Here is a 21,825-nt window from a genome sequence, read left to right on the forward strand (position 1 = left end):
AATTTGTCTGAAACGTCCCAGGACACATCTCTCGAGTGATCAAGATGTTTAAAACGTGGTAATCACGTCTTTTGTATTGGTAAATCGATGCGAAACGTGATAATCTTTTTATCGAATCAATTTGTCGATAAACGGAAAGAAGTTGGTCACTACATTTCAAGTGAATGTACATACAATCATCGATGTGATAGAAAACCGGCTCAATCCTACAATGAGCATATTTCCCGAATTCGTGTAGGACCAACGATATATTTTACAATGTCGAATATATGCAATCCTCACTTTGTTTCCCCTTTTTTCCGCCTGTGGAGGAGGGGCTTGTTTGCATGGGTTTGCGCACTTTGCAAATGAAAACATTTTTACGAATTAAAAAAAAAACAACCCGAACTTGCCATCGTGACACATTTACCCGAACTTTTTTTGTGACACCAAAAACCCCGAACTTTGCTTTTGTGACACATTTACCCCAATGTATTTACTTCATGGGCATTTTCGTCTTTTTGCTTTTTCTTTTTTTTTTCTTTTTTTTTCCTTTCCGGCGAGGGGGGCCCTCGCCGGCGTCGAGCGAGGGCGGCCCTCGCCGGCGTCGGGCGAGGTTCGCCCTCGCCCAGGCGAGCGAGGCGCCCTCGCCCGGACTCATGCGAGGTCGACCCTCGCCGGCGTCGGGCGAGGGTCGACTCGCTGAGCCGGGCGAGGGCCGCCTCGCTCGCCCGCGAGGCGACCCTCGCCGGCGTCAGCGAGTCCGCCCTCGCTGGGCGAGCGAGGCGGCCTCGCCGATCTGGCGAGGTCGACCCTCGCCGGCGTCGGGCGAGGGTCGCTCGCCCGGGCGAGCGAGGGCCGCCCTTTGCTCGCCCGGGCGGGCGACCCTCGCCGACGCGGCGAGGGCCGCCCTCGCCGGATCCGGCGAGGGCCGCCTCGCTCGGACGCCGGCGAGGTCGACCTCGCCGAGATCGGCGAGGGCCGCCCTCGCTCGCCGGCGAGGGCGGACCTCGCGCCGGCGGCCAGCGGCGACCTCGCCGACGCGCGGCGAGGGCCGCCCTCGCTCGACGCCGCGGCGAGGCCCCCTCGCCGGATCGGCGAGGCCCCCTCGCGGAAAGGAAAAAAAAAGAAAATAAAAAAGAAAAAGCAAAAAAGACGAAAATGCCCATGGAGTAAATACATTGGGGTAAATGTGTCACAAAAAGCAAAGTTCGGGGTTTTTGGTGTCACAAAAAAAAGTTCGGGGTAAATGTGTCACAGATGGCAAAGTTTAGGGTTTTTGGTGGTTTTTTCCCTTAAAAAAACCCTAGTTGCCGCAATTAAATAACTTCATTTAGCAATTCAACTCAATCCCGTTTGTCACTTCGAAACGCAGGAGAGGCAGAATTAGTAGTTTACCTGTCGCTTTCGAGTTCCAATTTCTAATTAGAGTAAGAAAGGACGATTAGGGTTTGCTTCAAGGGCTATTTACACTAACAATCTCAGGGATTGCTGTTCTTGATACGAGAGCATAAACACGATTTGAACATAATACGAATTTACCGAGAGAGAGTTGAACTCAACACTGCGCGAGCTAAATACCCTTCGGTACATTTTTACCCGGTTTTTAATGAGAAAACTAATCGGGCTGGAATAATTTCGTGACAGCGCGAGATAACAACAATATGCCGACGTGCTACGAATTGCAAGCCTGAAACAAGGCAATTCTTTTTCTTTTCCCCTTCCCCCTAATCAAATTATCCATTGATCTGGTTCTAGTGAAGAATGCCTTTTGTAACTAGTTATTGGTCATTTGGGTTTCAATTAGACCTCAAGGTACTTCTCAACCTCAATCAAAATTATCGATTTGAGAAAAACTCCAGCCTAAATCGATGAAATCGCAACCCAAGCCAAACTAATGTATAACTCTAGTTTGCTTTTATTAGTTGTTTAGGTTATGGGCTATTAGGTTAGGCCGATACATAGATGAGAAACTCAGCAATTGCGCCATGTGCTTCTACTATAAACGAGAAGCGGTATCATAAACTGATGTACTAGATCGCGTCAATCACACATCAAGAACTAACAAACGAAAATCATCTATACACTAAAATACAGCGAGACCCGCGTCATTTGCAAATCAACAACACGTTATTTTTTGAACATATGTACGTGCACATCCCCTTATGGAGATATGCCAGAAGCGAAATGGCCACTGAGCTTCAAATCGATGCAAGGCTATGCAAAAGGCCAACGGAATTTTATCTAGATAATGGGATATGGGAAGGAAGCAGGAGGACTGAGGTTAAAGGTAGAAAGCCCGTGAAATATGAGAATTTGAGTGCTCTCGAAGCATCACATTCACATTCGTCCAAATCAATCGCTTCTCAAGGGTTGACAAGGGAAAACCACGAAATTTGACGTGCGCGATTGACCTGGGCAGAGGCTCTGGAAGTCACCCGAAAACTTCTCAACACTCGAAATAGGAATAGATCGATATCCAAGTCGTGAAAGTAATTGAACGAGCACAACAACAACTGACAAGCGGTTAACTTCCAGGGTTGGTAAGATTGGCCGGAGCATCGGAAGATATCCAATATAGAAACTGGAGTCACCCGTTCGAATCCCGCCAACTGTGTGCAAACTACTGTCGGTTAGTGCCATCTGCATAGACGAACGGCCCGAGTTTGACATGTTCTTGGAGTCTCGTGGACCTCCAGGCACCGAGTCTCCACACTCGAACCCCCTATATTATTAAAAAAAAAAAAACCGAAGAAGGACGAACAGTTTTATTTCACTAAATTGACCAAGTGCGAACAGCGGCCGCTAATTGGCGCCGCATCTTAGTACTATCAAAAGAGTCGCTCAATCCTAAGGTAGCCGCTGGCATTTATTGATGTTATAAATGTACAGACGAAACCAGAATTGCACGACACCTCAATTATGGCAAACGTAGGAAAACATAGAGAGAATACGCTACTTACCAACTAGCAGCACTTATTAAGAAGAATTCTTTTTAAACCCAACATTCTCCTACACCCAAATGTATTTTTCTAAACTTGCATTTTTTTTTAAAAAGAAGAAGATTTAAACTTGTTTTTTTGGTGGAATTATTTTTTCTAGGATAATTCATTCATTAACTCGGTATATCATATGAGATATTAAAAGTGTTTCTAAAAGTTAAATAAGCTTTGAAGTTTTGCTCCTAACTTGGAGATATATATATAAGGTTTGGAAAAATATCCATCTGGTCGAGCTCGATATATTCAAGTGAACCTTAATACTTCGAGCACAAGATTAGTGCATTATAGAATTATTAGGAATCTATTACATATTAATGTATTATAATGATCAGTACAAGCACAAAATCCGATTTTGGGACCTAAAAGAGTGGACGTTGGGATCGTAAAAAGCTTAACACCTCCAAGAATTTTTAGGTTTTCATGGCATTGGATTCTCACAAATGTTTAAGATAGAAATTATCATTTAATTCAGTGCTTGTTAGAGTTTGTTATAGTCTGTAACTTGTAATAAAGATAAGAGTAAGTGTATGAGAAGTCCAAAAATTTATCGTGAAATGAGAAGTCCTAAAATTTATCGTGAAACTGCAATTCAATCGGACTTTTATAAAATCCAATCAAGTCCTAAAACTTATCCAATCAGTACAATCGATGACGAAGTGACATTTTCTTCATATATTTCAAGCACATATGGCGCTAATGTGTCGCCAAGTGGATGCCATATTAGAGGATAAGAAAGAGAGAGAGGCTTGTCTCGAATTGGGTTGCGTCGTTGCCCCACCTTCGTCAACGACTGGCAGTTGTTTTTTCTCTATTTATTTTTTGCCTTTTCGTGATGAGGCACCTACTTATGCTATTTCAGCATCGTATGCTCTAAAAAATTATTAAAAAATTATCACACTTTAAGGTGGTGCATACTTGGTGCCACATTAGTATCGCGTGCTCCTCTAAAAATATCACAAAATCTGACATTAGTATCCCCGTAGTGTAAATTACTTGTACTAATTTAACATTTTATGGGTTAACAGAGTTTTGAGATGCGCATGTGAGGATTTTAGGTGAAAGAAGTTCAACATCGAAGATGTGAATTAAGTGGAGTAGTTAAATATATCATAGTTGATTCATAATTCATTATCTTAAACGTTTGAGTGAATATGCATTCGATTTAGATACGTTGACAGGCTCAAGCTTAAGCACCCTCTTGGCAATCTTCTCCAGTGAGTTCGGACTCTTCCTATCAAATTTTATTGCAATTCCCATATAAAGAACGCAGCATCACATAAAACTCTCATCACCGTAGGAGTCGAAGGTCACGTATTCGTGACAAGAAGGCCATCACTTTTACCATAGAAACGATCTTAATCACCGGAGAAATCACCCCTAACACCTTTGCCGATCTTCCTAAATTGCTCAAAAAGGCGACGAATCGAAGAGTTCCATCAAGGACGAGCCTTTGTCGCCGAAAACAGGGGCGACGACATATGTTGGGGAACAATTTGGCAAAGAGAAGGGAAGGGAAGGAAGGAAGCCCCCCGACCCCCCGACCCCACACACAAGGGTTTTTTCGAAAACCCTTTCTTTCCCTTTCCACTGCAACATTAACAAAACGCATCTCCGCCCTGTACGGACGGGTCGATCTCTCACTTCACCAAGAACCTGTGGCCCAGAATGAGACAGAAGGACTGCTCAGTCCCTCCCCCCGCCAATCGCAACTCGACAAAGCGCCCCTCAGGGCCGTGCCCCTGTGTCAGCCCTACAAATCCCTAATCGCTATTTCTTCCCTGTTATTCCTCTCTCCCTCCCCCGCGAAGCCTCGCCGATTTTCTTTCTGCAAACTGACGTGAACTGCGCGCACAAGTGAAGCGGGGGGGAAAAAGAAAGGGGAAAGAAGAGAAGAGGGTCTCCTTCGTTGTTATTATAACTCCACTTGCGACATAAATAGAAAGATACCAATTAAAGAGCCTATCGATATCAGTACATCTCCTCCTCTCTCGCTCATGAGCTTCCACTCTCTCTCCCTCTTTCTCGCTCTCACTCACTCTCTTCAATGACATGGGGATAAAAGAATTTAGGGTTTCTTGAGTTCTTGCTCTCTCTCACTGTCCCTCTGGTGATTTTTTATTGCAGCTTTCTTTCTTTCTTTTTCTTCCCCCGTCGTTCTTGTTGTTGGGCATAGCAAGAAAGGAGAGAGATGGGAAGAGGGAGGGTTCAGCTGAAGAGGATCGAGAACAAGATCAGTAGGCAAGTGACTTTCTCGAAGCGACGGACTGGGTTGCTCAAGAAAGCCCACGAGATCTCCGTTCTGTGTGACGCCGATGTCGCTCTCATCGTCTTCTCCACCAAAGGGAAGCTCTTCGAGTTTTCCACTGACTCTTGGTTTGTTCTTGATCCGTTCTTTTGTTTTTGTGGGATTTTTCTGCACTTTTCCTTTGAAGTAGTGTCGCACCAATGCTTAATATCAGAACGTTTGCTTTGCCCCTCTTCATTGTAATTTGATTTGTCTTAAGAATTTGTAGTTTGTTTCCGTGAAGCCATCATCACTCGCAAAGGGGCAACAAAATGAGAAAGAAAAACAGCACTTGATTGGGCTCGTTGCATTCTGCTAAACATAGTCTGCCAAAACACCATCATACACATAGTGACGGAATTTAATACAGTCGTTCATAGTTTTCATGGATTCCAAAATTTTGAAGAATATTGCTGTTCATCTTTTGTTTCTTTTCTTTAGGTTTCCTTCACAAGCTTTGATCAAGCTGCTTTTTCTTTGATCCCCTCCTTCGAAGTGCAGTTTCCTATGAAGAGCGGTTTTTTCTTGTCCCTGCAAAACAATCTTAAGTGGATAATTGCAGCCTTAATCAATTTATTTGGCTGACAAATCGTCCGTTTGTCAGCTATTTTCATGGCCCTTTGTTTATATGACGTCAGTATTATTTGTTTTGACTACACATTTCAAATTATTTAATCGGCTTTTAACCGCATACATCCGGCTTGAAAATGATTATGATATTATTATGCTAATGAAACTGTCGGAGTAAAATTAACTTTGCCAGCAAAATCTCTTCTTTATTTCCCTAGAAAAAGAAATTCATGGATTTGCAAAATGGATTTCTCGAAATAATTGCATGTTATGAATGTGTCCGTATGCTGCTCTGAGTTTATTTCAAGGTTTCCAGAAAAGCTTTTCTCTATCTATACACATATATACGCATGTACTTTTTGTATGTATTCCTTCATGAGATTCAATTAATACTGTACTTCATTTTTCAAAGAAACTTCATCGACGATTTTTCTTTTATGGGTTGAAGCTCATTTTTTGTTTTTTAGAGTAATGACACCTAGTACTATTTTTAGCAAGACCTATGCCTCATTCGTTTGGCGAGTTCAGTTCCCTAGGCATTTAAGATCCAAAAACCATTAAGATTGCATGGTTTCTGTATGTATTGAGAATCTTCTTCTAGATCTATGATCCTATGACTGATCGAAATGCCTCAAAAGATGGACGCACTGTTCTTGCTATTTTCTGGGGGCAATAAAGATAATCTCCATATTTTTCTTCCTTTTCTTTTTTCCATATCTATGCACTTGCTTGAGATTGAACATTAACAGGGATTAAAAATATGGAGATTACTTGAAAAAAGAAAAAAACAGAAATAAGTGTATTTCTGAATAGTTTTTTCAAAAAAAAATTTAGCAGGTCCTCTTTTTGGAAAATTGAATAATCATTTGACAAAGACTACACATTCAATGGCAATGTGTTAACTCCAGGATAATTCTTTTTTATACTTGGCATATGACGATGCTCTTATTAGGCATGCATGCGCAGCCTAGATTCTAATCACTCCCCCAGGCTCACCTGATCTAGCTGCACCATGGAGAAAAGATTAGTTTAATAAATTGACCTAAAAGTTCTTTTTTTTTCATAATAAAGTAGCTTAAAGCAGTAACTGCACTTCTCTTTCTTCCAACTGATGTAAGATTGATATCCTTCGTTAACATGTATACATGATACTTGATAAGGAAAACTGTGCTCTCAAATATTCAGCAGATATGGAAATCTATACAGGTGCTAATTTTCAAAACTTATATATCACTTGCGTGAAGACATGCGATCATTGCCAACTAGCAGCCTGTTTTGCCCTACATTACCTGTGATACGTAAACTTATTGGGCCTCTGTTAAGACCTACAATATGATTGGCATCATTTAAGCTCATGCATAATCATCAGTGCTTCTCAATTTGCAAAATACCATTGACGGATCTTGCAGCATGGAAAGCATCTTGGAGAGGTATGACAGATACACATATGCGGAGCGACAGCTAGTGGCCACTGATTCCCATCAAGTGCAGGTAACTTTCATGCAAAAGAATTGGCCAGAGAGTTTCAGATTTATATTTTCCAAAACTTTTACATTAGGAATTTAATTTATCCTTACTGAATTCTTTTCGTTTGGCATGTTGTCATTGTATATTGGGTTAGCATTAATAGTCTTCTCGCGATGAGGGGTAGGAAGATTTGAAATATATTTTCCCGATGTTCTCTCTCTGAATTAAGCTTTTGAAACAGAGCCAAGAAAATCATCCTGAGATGATTAATTATATAAAATTCACATTTTGATCAACTTTAAATTCTGATATTAAGAATATACAGCCGTCCGACTTACTCTATGTGCGCATGCGTGCACGCGATTTTACTTTTGGAGAGGGAGAGGCTTTTTCCTGAAGTTTTAAAAAAATTATATGTTCAATTGTTTAAAATTGCCTTTGTGTAAAGTTAATAAAATCAATTGTTTAAATTTGTTTAAGAAAAATTCTATGGCTATGATGGTTTTAGAAAGATTGAAGTGTTCACTCTCAAACTTATTCTTAATTAAATAAAACTGAAAATTAAAGCTAAAACCACATTTAATGTCTCTTATGTAAATCTTTGTTGGTTGACCACAATAATCATTGTATGTTGTCAGTCCAAATTTGGAAAAAACAAAAGGAAAAGTGAAGGGGGCCGTCGGTTTGCACTTATTTTCAAGGAAAGTTGTCTATTCAGAGTGACTTCTATTCTTTAACTTTTGATTTTTTTTCTTGCCCGTACCTCTGAAACGTCAAAAATAATTAGTCTACTTTCCCATCAAAATTCAAAATATTTTCTAAAATTCCAAAAAGATTATGAAAAATATTATGTAAATCTACATCTTAATATAAAATCATTTGTAAAGTTTCAAGCAAGCATTTTACATTAACAAATGGTCAATGCATACGTCAAAATATCATAGAAAATGTTATAAACAGTCAATTACATCTTAGCCAATATTTTTTATACAAAAATATTGGAGAGAATGTTATAAGTAAATGTCAAAACTAACTGATAAGTGCAGGCATGCAAGCCCTAATCAGTTGGAACTTGCCATGTTCCCTCGGTTTCCATTTTTCTAAACACAAATTCAAACAAGAAAATTAGAAACTTGAGAGAACCATACGTGGCTACTTACGTACTCTCGAATTGAAATGAGAAGAAAGGTGAAATTCGATGAATAATGATGACGCCCTCATCGACTTTAACCAAAATGTATAGAAAGAGGGAAAATTAAGAAACGCGAAACATACACAAATTGATAAAGGAAACCAAACACTTATCTAGAAATATTTCAATGAAAATGAAAGCCAAACACTTTGTGAGAAGAGCCAAATGGACCAAACATTGTATAAATAGGTAATGCTAGGGTTATTGCGACAACCTTATTTACAGACAAATGTGGTAAAGCATGGTGATTATGCGATCTTGCTGCATCTCTTTCCAAACAAGGTTTACTAGAGACTCTTGATTTGTACCCCTAACTAGATCAGTAAAATCTATAAAAACAGTGTATAAATTAACTTGAACTATATGGATAGTGGATGACCATTAGAACTATATATGGCAGATATGTTGATGTGGCATCCATGTAAAGGATATAAATTGAGGACCTCATTATATGATCAATAGTCAATTAACCGAGAGAACCTCAATTTTTTTCCTAACTATAATGGCACTTCTCCTTCTGCACATGTGTTAGTTGATGCAGAGCCAGCCATTTAAAAAAGATATAGAGTTCTCATTTGAGGTTTGTGATATCTTTTCGTATTTATACGTTTGTGATAATCTTATAATACCCTTTTTCCCCCTCGCGTGCAAGCGACAAATACTGTTGCTACGAGTGAAAACCTCGAAAAAGAATTTTTTGGCATGTTGGTGTTCGTTAGGGGTGCACAACTTTAGTAAATTCAATTTCACAGAGAACTACGAACGATTCATGCGTGTCTGGTCGTAGGTGGGGATGTTAGGGAAGACAGATTGGTCTCCCACTACAAAGTTTAACAATGTTTGGCTCGGCGCCGTTTATATCTCGGTTTGTGTACAAGTGGTGCACGGCTTTTATTACCAATTTATATATATGGAAAGATTTTTGTCTTTGTTACTTTTCTTGGAGATCCCAATGTTGGATCGATTCATTGATCTGTACATGGTTTATAAGTGGTACGAAGAATACTAGGTCCGGTTTACAGAACATAATAGCAAGATGCCGGGTCTAAGGCTATAATTGTTATATCATTCTAAATGTTGGTGTCGACATGAATTGTGCAAGAATAATACACAAGAGGTTATGACATAATAGATCTTCACGTCGATCAAATTTCGAGTTAGAGATTACACGGAGTATTATTTAAAATGGATCTAAACCCCATCACGTAATTAGTACATCCTCCGGTTAAAGTAAAACATGAAAGATAAAATTGCAATATTTATTGGATTTCAATATAATTATATTACTAGCATGGAAAGTAATATGAATCAATAAGAACATGAAAGTATAATACAAGAATGTAAATCCCCCCTTAATAGCTTTCATCTATTTTTGTAAAGATATTTCTAAATAGAATGAATATATAGATATATATTATATATCAAAATAGAATCTATATATACGCAAATAATATATGAAAAAGAATTAGAGATGCAGAATTAGAGACTCACTTACATTTGTGCAGTAATCTATGTATTAAATATTCGCTAAAATATACCCATTATAACATGCTTATCATTTAATGTTTCTTGTTCATTTATTAAAATAGGAAAGCCTTATATTTTGAAAAATTCAGCCTTACTTTTGCATAAGTATTAATTTTTCATCTAATCACATTTAAATTTTACAAAAGAAAACCCATTATTCATAAACAATATCTGCATAAGAATTATAATAGATTCTAAATACACATAAAGAATATATGGAAAAGAATTAGAGATTTACTAAAATGACCATCAAAACCAAATTGCTCAATAATGTGCACGCGTGAGTGCGCTACATACCTCAACCTCACGCGCGTGAACTGATATGATAAATTGTAATGAATACTAAAAATTAGTAATTATATTCCTATACTCAGAAAAAGTCCGTCATGCCACTTTGTATAATAATTTTGTAAATCAGATCATGTCCTGGCGTTATTCTTCATATTCATTTCATTACTTTTGGGTTCCATATCTTCATTATTTGTCTGGAGTCAGGACCACCCTAAGGGGGATTCATTCATTTTGGTTTTCTTTTGTTGCTCATCAATCTTTAGTACCCCACCAACATGAGAAAGCTTGTCTCAATTCATTGCATTAAATTGACATATAAAAGATTAGGTGAACATTTAAGTCATATCATTTTGCAAGTGGAGACAATAATAAATGGTATGATGACATAGATTTTTATATATCGGTCTTTTGTGATTAAAGAACGTGCTAGTGTGTAATGGATTAAGGACACAATATGAGTTCAATTTCCTCCTACATGTAGCCGAATCAAACAGTTTCATGTTTGGTTGGATAATCCATTGCAGCCCGTTTCTTAACTGATCTATGAGTTTGTGGAGCATTTGATGAACTCGAGATTTATCTACTTAATGTGGGGTTTCTTGTCATAAAACAAAGTATTTGCATTCCTAGCATTACTCTGATTGCACTGTCCTCAAATAATTTTTTCTTTTCTGTTTAGGGAAGTTGGTCGCTTGAATATCCCAAGCTCGTGGCTAGGATTGAAGTCTTGCAGAGGAATATAAGGTAACGCCTTCTGCAGCCACGTAAATACAAGTGTTATTGCTTCATGCAAGTCATACAATATGCTACGCAAGTTATATATGTGTCGCTAGCAAACTTGCATGTCCCAAATAATAATTTTAGTATCATGAGGAATACTAGGTTTGCATCCGGTTTATGAATAGCATTGAGCATTTGAGTTGGTTGAGAAAATGATGCAACAATTTAGAAATTCAGCTTTCGAGAAAGAGAGGTGCCACTAGAAGGGTCAGGACCGGTCGAAAAGAATATCGAATAAACTAGGTTTATTCATGATGTCTATCATACATGAAAAAATCACATAGAATTTATTTCTGAACGAAATCTCATGTGTATCGCATTATTTCTTGATATGTGATTGATGTAATATTTTAGACTAAACCTACATAGTAACTCTTTGACTAGTTGGGCTAGGCACTTGATTGCCATTAGATTTGTGAGTCCTGTACGAGTCTCGTGCCATCAAGCACCCGGTGCAGTCTTTATCTTTATGTGAAATCAAAATGCTTTATACCCATCAGTGAAGTTGCTTGTTGTAACAAAGATCGAGATCATCTCAACTTTGGAGCGCATTGATAGTGACTCCGCGGCACTATCTTTTGAAGATCCGATGGAGACGACAATTCTACATCGCTAAGATAACACCTCCATGGACCATCTCTCGAGTTCGAATTCGAAGTTTGTGATGACCATGTAATCATTTCTATGGAGAGATTGACTATGCATGATGCCTCTTAAGGATATTGATTGACATAACTGGTCAATGGCAATATAGCCTCTGCACATAGTGATGACGTTGAAACATATACATGAACATGGTTTTGATCAGTGCAGAAACTTGTCTGGAGAAGAGCTTGATCCCTTGAGTCTGAGAGAGCTGCAGTATTTGGAGCAGCAGCTTGATACAGCTCTGAAGCGCATCAGGACCAAAAAGGCTAGGCCTTTATAAGTTTGCGTCTTTCTTTTTTGTTGAAGTTCTTTATGCCAATGAGAAATACCTTTCTTTTTTGACTCTTTTTCTTTCTTTTATCTTGTGCAGAACCAGCTCATGCACGAGTCGATCTCTCAGCTGCAAAAGAAGGTAAGAACTTGGGCTTCATGAGCGTCCGAATGCAATTTCATATTGTCGTCGTTGGTTCCATTTTGGATTGCATGCTGATCAATGATTTTGCTGGACTGCGGGAGGTTATTATACCTTTTACTATCCCAGCTTACTTCAAATGGTGAAATTTGTAACTTCATTGAACTGAAAAGAACATCTCAACATAACAACGTAGTAACCGAAGACTGAACATCGGATATCTCGTGTAATTAACATGCATTTGACGATTATCATGTTACTGATCAGCCTCAAGCCTAGAACGGTAGAACTCCATTGTACGTACATACTAATGCTTGTCGTGGACCTTTCTAATTTAGAAAATGGAGAATGCAAGAGACGTAAAAGCTGATATACAAAATTGATTTACAAAGTGGCGTAACAGTTTCTTCTTCACTTTTGACTAAGATTTACTTATAAACTGTCATATTATTCTTATAAGTCAATTTTCAGATAGGGTTTTTTCAACCCCAAGGCGTGATCATTTTTATGGGTAACGCATAAAGTTTGAATTGTGTGGGGCATATATATTTTGAGCACAACAAAGTCAATACATAGGTTTGTCGGTCCTAGTTATCATTTCAACAATAATATATAGTAGGAGCTGACAAATTGAGGAATTGGGTTCAATTTGTAGTCGATATAAACTGTCTACCTTGTTGTATTTATGATGTAACAGGAGAAAGCCCTACAGGAGCAGAACAACATGCTCTCAAAAAAGGTAATTATGCACACAAATTTCCATTGAATTGGCCTCATAATTTTCTAATACTTCCAATAAGAAATTGTTAGATGGTGACATTCTTTTTTTTTGTTGGTTTTTTCTTTTGGGATACTGGGGAGAAAAGCAGATCAAAGAAAATGAGAAGGTAACGAGAGAGAGTGGGCAATGGGAGGAGCAAACCCTAGCACCGACCACATCCTCCTTCATGCTACAACCCACTTTGCCTCTTCCTTCCCTCACCATTGGGTAGACTCTCGCTCTCTCTCTCTCTCTCTCTCTCTCTCTCCACACACATTGTTTGTGCATAGGTACAGTTATAACATCTGATAAAAGTAAAAATCAATTTGTCATGTCTCAAAATTTTATAAGGCAAAATGTTTATCTTGATGTGCTTGGTTTACTATGTGTTAGTGATACACGAATAAAGAAAAGACCATGAGATGGTAGGTGGAAATCTATAATGGCTTTCTAACTAGTAATCTGAATTCGGGCAAACGGTTAGATTATCTGCACTTTAATAATCTAAAAATTAAGATGATCCTGTAGTTTTGAGGAAAGTTATATTTGCACGAACTCAATCGATAGACAATTCTAAAATTTCGATAGTCCATGCCTTTTGTGGAGATTAGTTTTTACCTTACATTTTATTTGGTTAGTCTAATTTAGTAAGAGTTATTCACATTCCATCCAAGATAGCTGATGATTGTCTCCACTCTAAGAACCCTAGGACCAGCCCTTGTCCCCCATACATTTCTAGATTACAGGAAGCCGAATTAGCAGTTACTTGATGAGTACAAGGTTACGTAGTTTCTCCACTCTTAGTGCATAACTGCTCCTTAATCAGTTCTAATACATGCCAGATGTGCGAAATCAAGGGATAATTGTGTGGAGTCTGGACATGAGTGTTAGACTGGCCAGAACGGCATGGCTATGGTAGTGAATAGGCAAAAACAAATGTACTTTACAACTTAACATCATCATCCCATATGAAAATGAATACCTGAACTGATGATGATAAACCTTGAATTTAGTATTGACAAGAAAATTGACCATATTGACGCAGCAACACGTTCCAGACGAGGCAGGTACTTGGAGGAGCAGAACAAGAGGAGAGATCTCAAGCCCGGCTAGCCAACACGCTCATGCCGCCTTGGATGATACGCCGTTCGAACGAATAGAGATTCTCCTGGACATCAGCTTTTGCAGCCAAAAGCCTTTTTCACTTCACTACAAGGTTATGTTACAGCTCGAGTTTTAACTCGCTGCTTCCTATATATGACCCTCTATAATCGGTGTAAAGTTCTTGATGTCGGAACCACTCCTTCATTATAAGAAAGTAATTGGGTATCCAAATCCTCTTGATGTTTCCCATATCGCAAGACGTATACTACATTATGATAGTTCTCTTCACGCGAAGATCAGTAGTTTCACATAAGCCGAAGATGAACTTGGACACAGGTGAGATTAGTAAGTATGGTTTATATGCATCCTGCAATATGTAGAAAGAAATGAGGGTCGAAATTTAGATCACTCACAGTAATTTTACCTATAGAAAAGATCATGAAAGAGGCGATCAGAATGGTACTCCAATCCATTTACGATCCCGTGTCTCCAGACACATTGCTCTTCTGCTCAGGTCGAGGCTGCCACTTGGCCTTAAGCCGGATCAAAGAAGAGTGGGGAACCTCTCGTTGGCTTTTTGAATTCGACATCAGAAAGTGTTTTCACACCATCAACCAACATCGACTCATACCAATCTTTATGAAGAGATCAACGACCCCATGTGTTCTTTTACTCCATTCAGAAAGTCTTCTCCGCCGGAAGGTATAAAAGAGAGTGACTGTAGAAACTTAAAATATACAGTGTTTCACGTCTGAGTCATCTTCGATTAAGTGCAGAGTCGATCGCGACAACAGTAAGAGTCATGCTTTGCCTGTTCCATACCTTACTAATACTAGCACGGCTTGTTTTTCGATCCCGATGTTGACAAAATAGAGAAATTCATTAAAATGCAACATGCGAAATCACTTTCACGTTTCTCTACTAAACCTGTACTTTTTTCCCAGAAATACTAAAACCCTACTCAAATCGTCTCCGATATTCCTTCTCAAAGACTGTTTATAGCCAAGCATTGTTAACCATTTCCAGAGAAAGCCATAAGTTCACGCAGAATGAAAAAAACAGGCGGGGTATCTAATGAGGCTGAACGAAATTCTCCCCGCATTTTCATGATAATCCTTCCCAACCACTGCCATAAGTAATCAAAAGTAACAAAGCAGCATAGACATGAAAGCCCGAGTTGAGTTAGCGCACACAGTCGAGAGTTGAAGCTTTATCGAATACCGTCAGCAATCACATATACGCTTTGGCTGATCTATGTTTATCTGCTGGTTGACAGCTTTTATCAGACTCGGTAAAAGCTGAAAGTGAATTAACTAGTACTGACATTATAACAGTTACCAATGATAAATCACCTAAATACGCTAATTGGACTTCATGGTTTCTTTTTTATTACAAGCAATAACCCTGCCTAGTTGACCAGCAGCGATAATAATTGGCAAACATGTTATGAATGGTGAAGTGAACAGAGTCAGAGTTATCAATAATTTCAGTTCTTCCCAGCAGCGAGCTCTTCATCTTCAATCCCGTGATTCCAACTATCAAGTAAATCCTCCCTGTATAAACAAAGAGTGACATGGATTGTTACTCCGGAAAAGGGGAGAGGGAGAGGGAGAGAGACAGAGAGGCTCCAAAGTCCAGGCTCATGTCGGAATAAACTATTACTGAGCACCAGTTCTATAAACCAGATGACAGGTGCTCAGGTCAAAACGGAGTAGAACTTTTTCTCTCTTACAATTTACTGAAACTGAGCTAATTCCAACAAAACTACTACTCTCCCAGACTAACAAGGAATTAACCCCAATGTGTAGGATATAGTCCTTAGAAACATTGATAACACAATAAACTACAATTTTCAGGCTAACAATATCAAGTTTTCATTTAGTACATTTTAACTGGTAGAACATCAAAGAGCTAATAATGTAACTTTGAGGAACTGAAAAGGATGGGATGATAAACAAGAACACAAACAGTAAATACCTCAGTCTCTCACATAGGTGTGCTAAAGCATCTGATCCAGTTCTCGATGCAACATCCTCGATTTGAGAAGCATTTAATAATGTAACAGTGTCTGCAAGCCTAAACTCACAGAGTTCCTTCAGGGAACATGCATCGGTCAAGACAGCTGAATGACCACCACCAGCTGCTAGTTTACGCACTTCCCCCACACACCTGTATTAGACAAATCTCATTAGGAGAGAAGAATGCATGATCTGGCATTTAATACTTAACAATTAACTAAACTGTTTCATACCAATCAACTGGAGATGGATACCAAGAATAGGTAGATTTCTCATTAGCAGCTTGACCATAATTGTTATAACCCCAACCATGTATCCTTCCATCTCTAGTCGATATGAGCGTGTGGGAATGTCCACATGCAACAAGTCGAACACCATTTGGAACAACTACAATAGGGATATTTCGAAAAAATGTTTCAGAATCATTAGGAATACACGAGAAGAAACCAGTCTGGGGACCAAGGCCCAGTTGCCCCGCTTGACCACCTCCCCAAGCATAAAGGGCTCCCTGAAGAGTCAACGCACATGTATGTACACCACCACATGCAACATCCTTTATGTGTATCCCATCAAGGGCAACAACTCTCCTTGGCAACAACTCCTTATCCCCAAACTGAAGGGAGCAATGCCCCAGTTGACCCATGCTTCCCAGGCCCCAAGTGTAGCTGCAAAGTCCCAAAAGTTATCAGCATAGGTCTAATGACCAGTAAAAGTAAGACAAAAGGCAAGTGGATAAGAGCAGACACAAGATTCCCAAAGATTAGATGTGAAAAAGGACAAAGTTCTTTCACTCGCAGCACATAACCAGTTTTAGAGCAAAAACTGGAGTGCTTTCTAGTTATTCCAATAGCTCATCCGAAATCGTGTTAATCCTCGAAACGGGATATGTCTGTTAAATTAACAGATGCAATCTATCGTCAAAACAAATAGGGAGTTTCTTTTAGTAGCGGCTGAAATCAAACTTATAACTTGCCATAGATCGACCGAGTATTATACTCAGCAGAGATAATATCAAACAACAGATCTTTCGTGTCATTTGCTGTTTTCAGTTCTATATGACTCTTAGCAGGAATCTTCTACCAAAACAAACTACTGAAGGAACATATATCAACAGCAGTAATGAAGTTCTCTTTGGAATCCATGGCCAATTTACAGTGTATCCACTGAGAAATGGAATCCAATATTATTAGTTCTTATATGACTTTAGAAGAATGCAGCCTTAACAAGAAACTGATCAGCACTTACTATTAGGATAAGGAAAAACGGAACAACAAATTCAAAAAAAAATACTAAAATCAAATCATTCTCATTTTGGAATAATGAAGCTAGTGTAAGAAACTTGCACATAAGTCGCATCTGCCCTCTGGGATCCTGTCTCCCTCAGATGTGAGATTCCCATGAGAAGATTTTTCTCCAACTTTCAGAAAAGTTGTGCCATGCGAATAACCACAATCTCAAGCTTAAAAGAAGAGCCTATCTCCATCTAAGAACACTTACACCTCGCCTTTATCTGATATAGCTGCCGTGTGGTACTCTCCACATGACACATGGGTAATCGTCACAAGCTCAGGGGCTTCATCAAGGAACTTGGCATAAGCATTTATTACACGAGCCCCCTGAAGTCCCTCAGAAGTAATACCTCTGCCAAGCTGACCATACTCATTGTAGCCTGATTTTACAAGAACATTGATTAATTCTAATTACCATAGGCAGGAAAAGCGGAGTAAGCTCACATGTTCTCCACCTCGCTCAGCTAGTCGTTGGAAATGTAAATGAAGAACCATTCGCACTAACACTTGTATCAGGATATTGACTTGAAAGTTACAAGTCAATAATTTCTGAAGGAAGAAAAGACTTAAAAGGATAATTACCCCAAGCTTGCAGAAGACCTTCTTCTGATAAAGCCACCACATGAACAGCCCCACAGCTTACTTGACGAATTATCTGTGTGAAATGGAGCTCACCATTAAGATAGAATCTAATGCTTGTAAAATAAGCAGTAAAACCTGAATCGATAACCGTAAAGGTAAACAAGTACAGGAACAATCACTCAGAAGTGTCAACACACCAAGGCTCCTTTTATCACCCTTAAGGCCTCCAATGGAGCGCCTTATACAGTCTAAAATTGTCTAACAGCAGAGAATCAGACAGGGCAACGCATTACGTCAAGCCTGATATCTCCAACTCCAGAATCCACCGACAATTCGAGAATATTCGCGGATGTTACAATAAACCCCATGTAATGATTTAGCCTCAAAATACAAAATTATATACCAATTCAGGCAAGTACCAATTACGAAGGCACGAGACAAGCAAAAACTTAGCAAGCAGAAAAAATCTTCTGCCATCTTCTAATTTCTGACAAAAATCAACCTCCCAGAGCACTTTAAAGAAGGATAAAGGACATTCACATCCATTAATCAAGAAAAGGGAATAACAGAAAAACACTTTCTTGGCAAGTATTTTTTACTTCAATAGCTGCTAGAAACAGCAAGAATAAACGGTCCAAGAGAAGTTCCAAGGTATTCCTATCAAACCTCATTAAAATGATCTGTGTCCAGAAAAGCCCAACTGCCAAGCAAATTGGTCTCACAGAATAACAATCGACGTGGCTAAGCAGAGTAAAAAACATCATGAAACTTAAGGAAGTAAGATCTCTTACATACCTAACATCATGAAATTTTACATTTCAGTCAAACTCTTGGAGCAAAAACTATCACTTCATCACTCACTAGAACCATCACACAGTAACTTGCTCCTGAAAGAAGTCAAGACCGATTCTCGTGCAAAAGCTATAAATTTTCTTGCCCTACCGACAACCACATTTAACGATGATATGTGAATCAATTTCCAAGTAAAAATCACAGAGTTTCCCTGTTTGCTCAAATACAACAGGCAACAGAAACTTGATTAATCTGGGGAACATAGTTGCTGAATATGGAAAGACATCAATGGGGAGATTCTCGAGAAAGCAAACTTTACCAACATCGCTGCATAACGTAGTTCTATGAAGCAGACATAACTACTACTTAAGCACGATTCTATCCTCTCATCAACGTACCCAAAGAAGACATTATGGTGTAACATATAAACTTCATCCACCGCTATGACCAAAAGAAACAACTTTCATTCAACAGCTTCTCCACCTCTTAGTCTTGAGGAGAGCTTGTGACATTTTCAAGCTATAAAGCACACATAAGATGCAATAAGGAGTGAATTTTTGTGCTATGTCATCAAGTTAAAGTCCTTCCTGCTTAGAGAAATGCAGTATAGTTCATCATACAAGAGTCGACAAATCTAACTTGAAGTAAAGACTAAGCCATAACAAGATATTGGCAACCACAGCGAGGTCTTGAGTCCCACCATGTAATCTGAACTTGGGATGAATGTCAAGTACATACCGTGTTTGGAGTAAAAGCTCCCCAAAATAGACGCGGAAAATCTGATCCCTGGCATGAACAAAAAAGAGATTACTTACTAAAGCCATTGAATGTCCTAAAGTTAGATCCTAAATTTCTCATAAGGACCGAAAGAAAGACCTGATTCTGGCCCCAAATCCAAAGTCTGCTTGTCGATACACTCCCATCATTATCACGAGGCTCTGCAATAGCAACAGTACAATGTGCTCCACATGACACAGACTTCACAAATTCCGTCTCTAATTGCTTGACCTTCTTGGGGAATTTTGTCCCTTCCTCTGTTCCATCTCCCAGCTGACCAAAGTCATTAGCCCCTGACAGCATATTCACATGGAAGGCTGTATTGTTAACACTGTAGGCACTTGGTTGGCAGATGTATAGATACAATAATTAGCGAATACTACACTGGCATACGATCATGATCTACCGATACAAAAATCACGCTTCAGAATTTAAAAGAGAGAGTACCCGGTTACATTCCAGAAAAAAACATAATATAATTATTAGCTTTACCCACTGCCAAACATGAACTTATGATAAGGAGATTGTGAAATCACGTGAGGACGGACACACAATTCTTAAAAAAAAATACAAGATTCAAGCCTTTTTTACTTGCTTATGTCTCCCCGAAATGAGAGACAGAGATATTGCAAAATTATGTACGTAAATGGGCTCCATCAATGTGGGTTACTTCGACCGTTTTATAATTCAGTTATATACCACGATCTAAGTAGGTAAACCAATTATCTACGGCTATACATCGTAATTAAGATGAAATCATGTTTTCTTATGAGTCAATCCTTCAAACTCAATAGGTAAATCTATCGTCAAACTATAGCCAACTCCAGGGCGAGGATTAGTTAGTTGCTGTCCTGCTGTTGCCCGGTTCCTTTCGAATTTTAGTCGCCGCCCATCAAACTAATACGCAGATTCGACAGTACACAAGAGGGGATGCATCAAATGAAGGGAGAGAGTAACCCCAAGTAAAAAGAGACCCGTCCGAGGCGACGGCGGCGGTGTGCTCGCGGCCGCACGCGATGTCCAGCCACCGCGAGTTGCCCCCCGCCGGGCACCCGAAAAGCTCGGGCGGGAGCTGCTTCGGGATCCTCAGCTGACGCTCCCTGCCCTTCCTGCCCGTCTGCCCGCACTGGTTGTACCCCCACACGTAGATCGCGCTCTTCGTGGAGAAGCTGACGGCCCGAGTATCCCCAAGCACGCCGTCGACGTCCATGGATTCCTCGACCCAGGACCCTAACACCGCACGATCGCAGAGACCCACAAAAAAAAACAAAAAAAAATCAGCAGCGCAATCGACGCGTACAGGCGCCGCGGCTCCGGAGGAACACACCGACGACACCCCAATTCGTCCTTCCGGCGGAAAACCGCAAACAAACGAACCGGATCGACGAACGACGAAGCTGCTTCTTCGAAGCCCAAAAACGCGGGCGGCTAATGTCCACCGAAATCGCGGGAAACGAAGGAGATGGAATTGGCGAGAGCCGCGTACCTGGATCAGGAGGCAGAATCGGAAGAAGAAGAAGAAGAAGAAGAAACGATGGAGGAAATGCGGAGGAGATCGAACAACGTTGACGTGTCCCACGTTCGAGGAAGTTGGAAGTTTGGGCGGAAATCGAGTGTTTCGCGGCCCACGGAATCGTCCGTAAGCTCGGCCCAAAGCTGAACGGGGGAGACGGGTTTTGACCGTCGAGGACCGGGCCGGTTCGATCCGGGAACCGGTCCCGAACCCGCCTTACCCGGGGCGGCCGGTTCAAGGGAGGTTCGTGAGGAAATCGGTCGGGCTTTTCGGTTCCAAGAAAGAGAGCCGGTCGTAGTTGATTCGGTTTCCGGTTCGATACCGAATGGCCGTTCTCTTCGAAATCTTGGATCGGGAACGGAACCGATTTCAAACCGATATACATTTTTATCCTAAATACATTATTTTACTCTCGTTTTTTTTAAAAAACAAAAAAATATTCATTGAAATTGAATATGTGTGTGACATATTATTATTCAAGTAGTAAAAGTTGTATGCGTGTATGGTATATATTGAAGCGAAATAAAAAGAAACGCCAAAAAAAATGCCTCGACTTGTTCTCAGGTCGAGGATCCGTTCCTTATTTCAAATCCGTATAGAGAGGCTAGAAACGCATATGCGAAAAAAAAAAAATACAAAAACTTGAAAATCCAATCCGGATCGATCGGACCCAACCCGAAGTTCAGCTCGAATTATTTGAAATTCGGATAGAGTTTGGAAAAAGGTAAAAAAAAAATATTACGCGCTCCTGAAAATCTTATTTTAATGAAATAATAAATCTGATAAAATCCTTTTTTTGAACAATTTTCTAATATAATTTCCCTCTTTCTTTTTTTCT

The 21,825-nt window shown here is 39.7% G+C and overlaps 2 protein-coding genes across 3 annotated transcripts; one reads left to right on the top strand and one right to left on the bottom strand.

The window, feature by feature from the left end:
* Nucleotides 1–4,958: 4,958 nt before the first annotated feature.
* Nucleotides 4,959–14,247, top strand: LOC115684012 (truncated transcription factor CAULIFLOWER A-like). The gene is made up of 8 exons (XM_030608691.2): nt 4,959–5,354; nt 7,245–7,326; nt 10,992–11,056; nt 11,906–12,005; nt 12,111–12,152; nt 12,850–12,891; nt 13,022–13,140; nt 13,958–14,247. The coding sequence occupies exons 1-8, from the start codon at nt 5,170–5,172 to the stop codon at nt 14,070–14,072; spliced, it is 750 nt and encodes a 249-aa protein (XP_030464551.1). The 5' UTR covers nt 4,959–5,169; the 3' UTR covers nt 14,073–14,247.
* Nucleotides 14,248–15,225: 978 nt separating this feature from the next.
* On the bottom strand, nt 15,226–21,052 carry LOC115684141 (ultraviolet-B receptor UVR8). 2 transcript variants are annotated; one of them, XM_030608844.2, is made up of 9 exons: nt 20,961–21,052; nt 20,432–20,704; nt 19,574–19,767; nt 19,436–19,483; nt 17,906–17,978; nt 17,532–17,703; nt 16,268–16,699; nt 15,994–16,185; nt 15,226–15,569 (listed from the first exon to the last, which is right to left on the bottom strand). In XM_030608844.2, exons 2-9 carry the CDS (start codon nt 20,682–20,684, stop codon nt 15,503–15,505), a joined length of 1,431 nt encoding a protein of 476 aa, XP_030464704.2. In that variant the 5' UTR covers nt 20,685–20,704; nt 20,961–21,052; the 3' UTR covers nt 15,226–15,502. The 2 variants fall into 2 exon arrangements, with proteins under 2 accessions (XP_030464704.2, XP_056169697.1); XM_056313722.1 differs by having other exon boundaries at nt 20,852–20,963.
* Nucleotides 21,053–21,825: the final 773 nt, after the last annotated feature.

Source organism: Syzygium oleosum, unplaced genomic scaffold (genome assembly GCF_021117445.2).
Source record: "Syzygium oleosum isolate NSW1041296 unplaced genomic scaffold, Sole_v2.1 Sole_v2.08, whole genome shotgun sequence".
Taxonomy (NCBI): Eukaryota; Viridiplantae; Streptophyta; class Magnoliopsida; order Myrtales; family Myrtaceae; genus Syzygium; species Syzygium oleosum.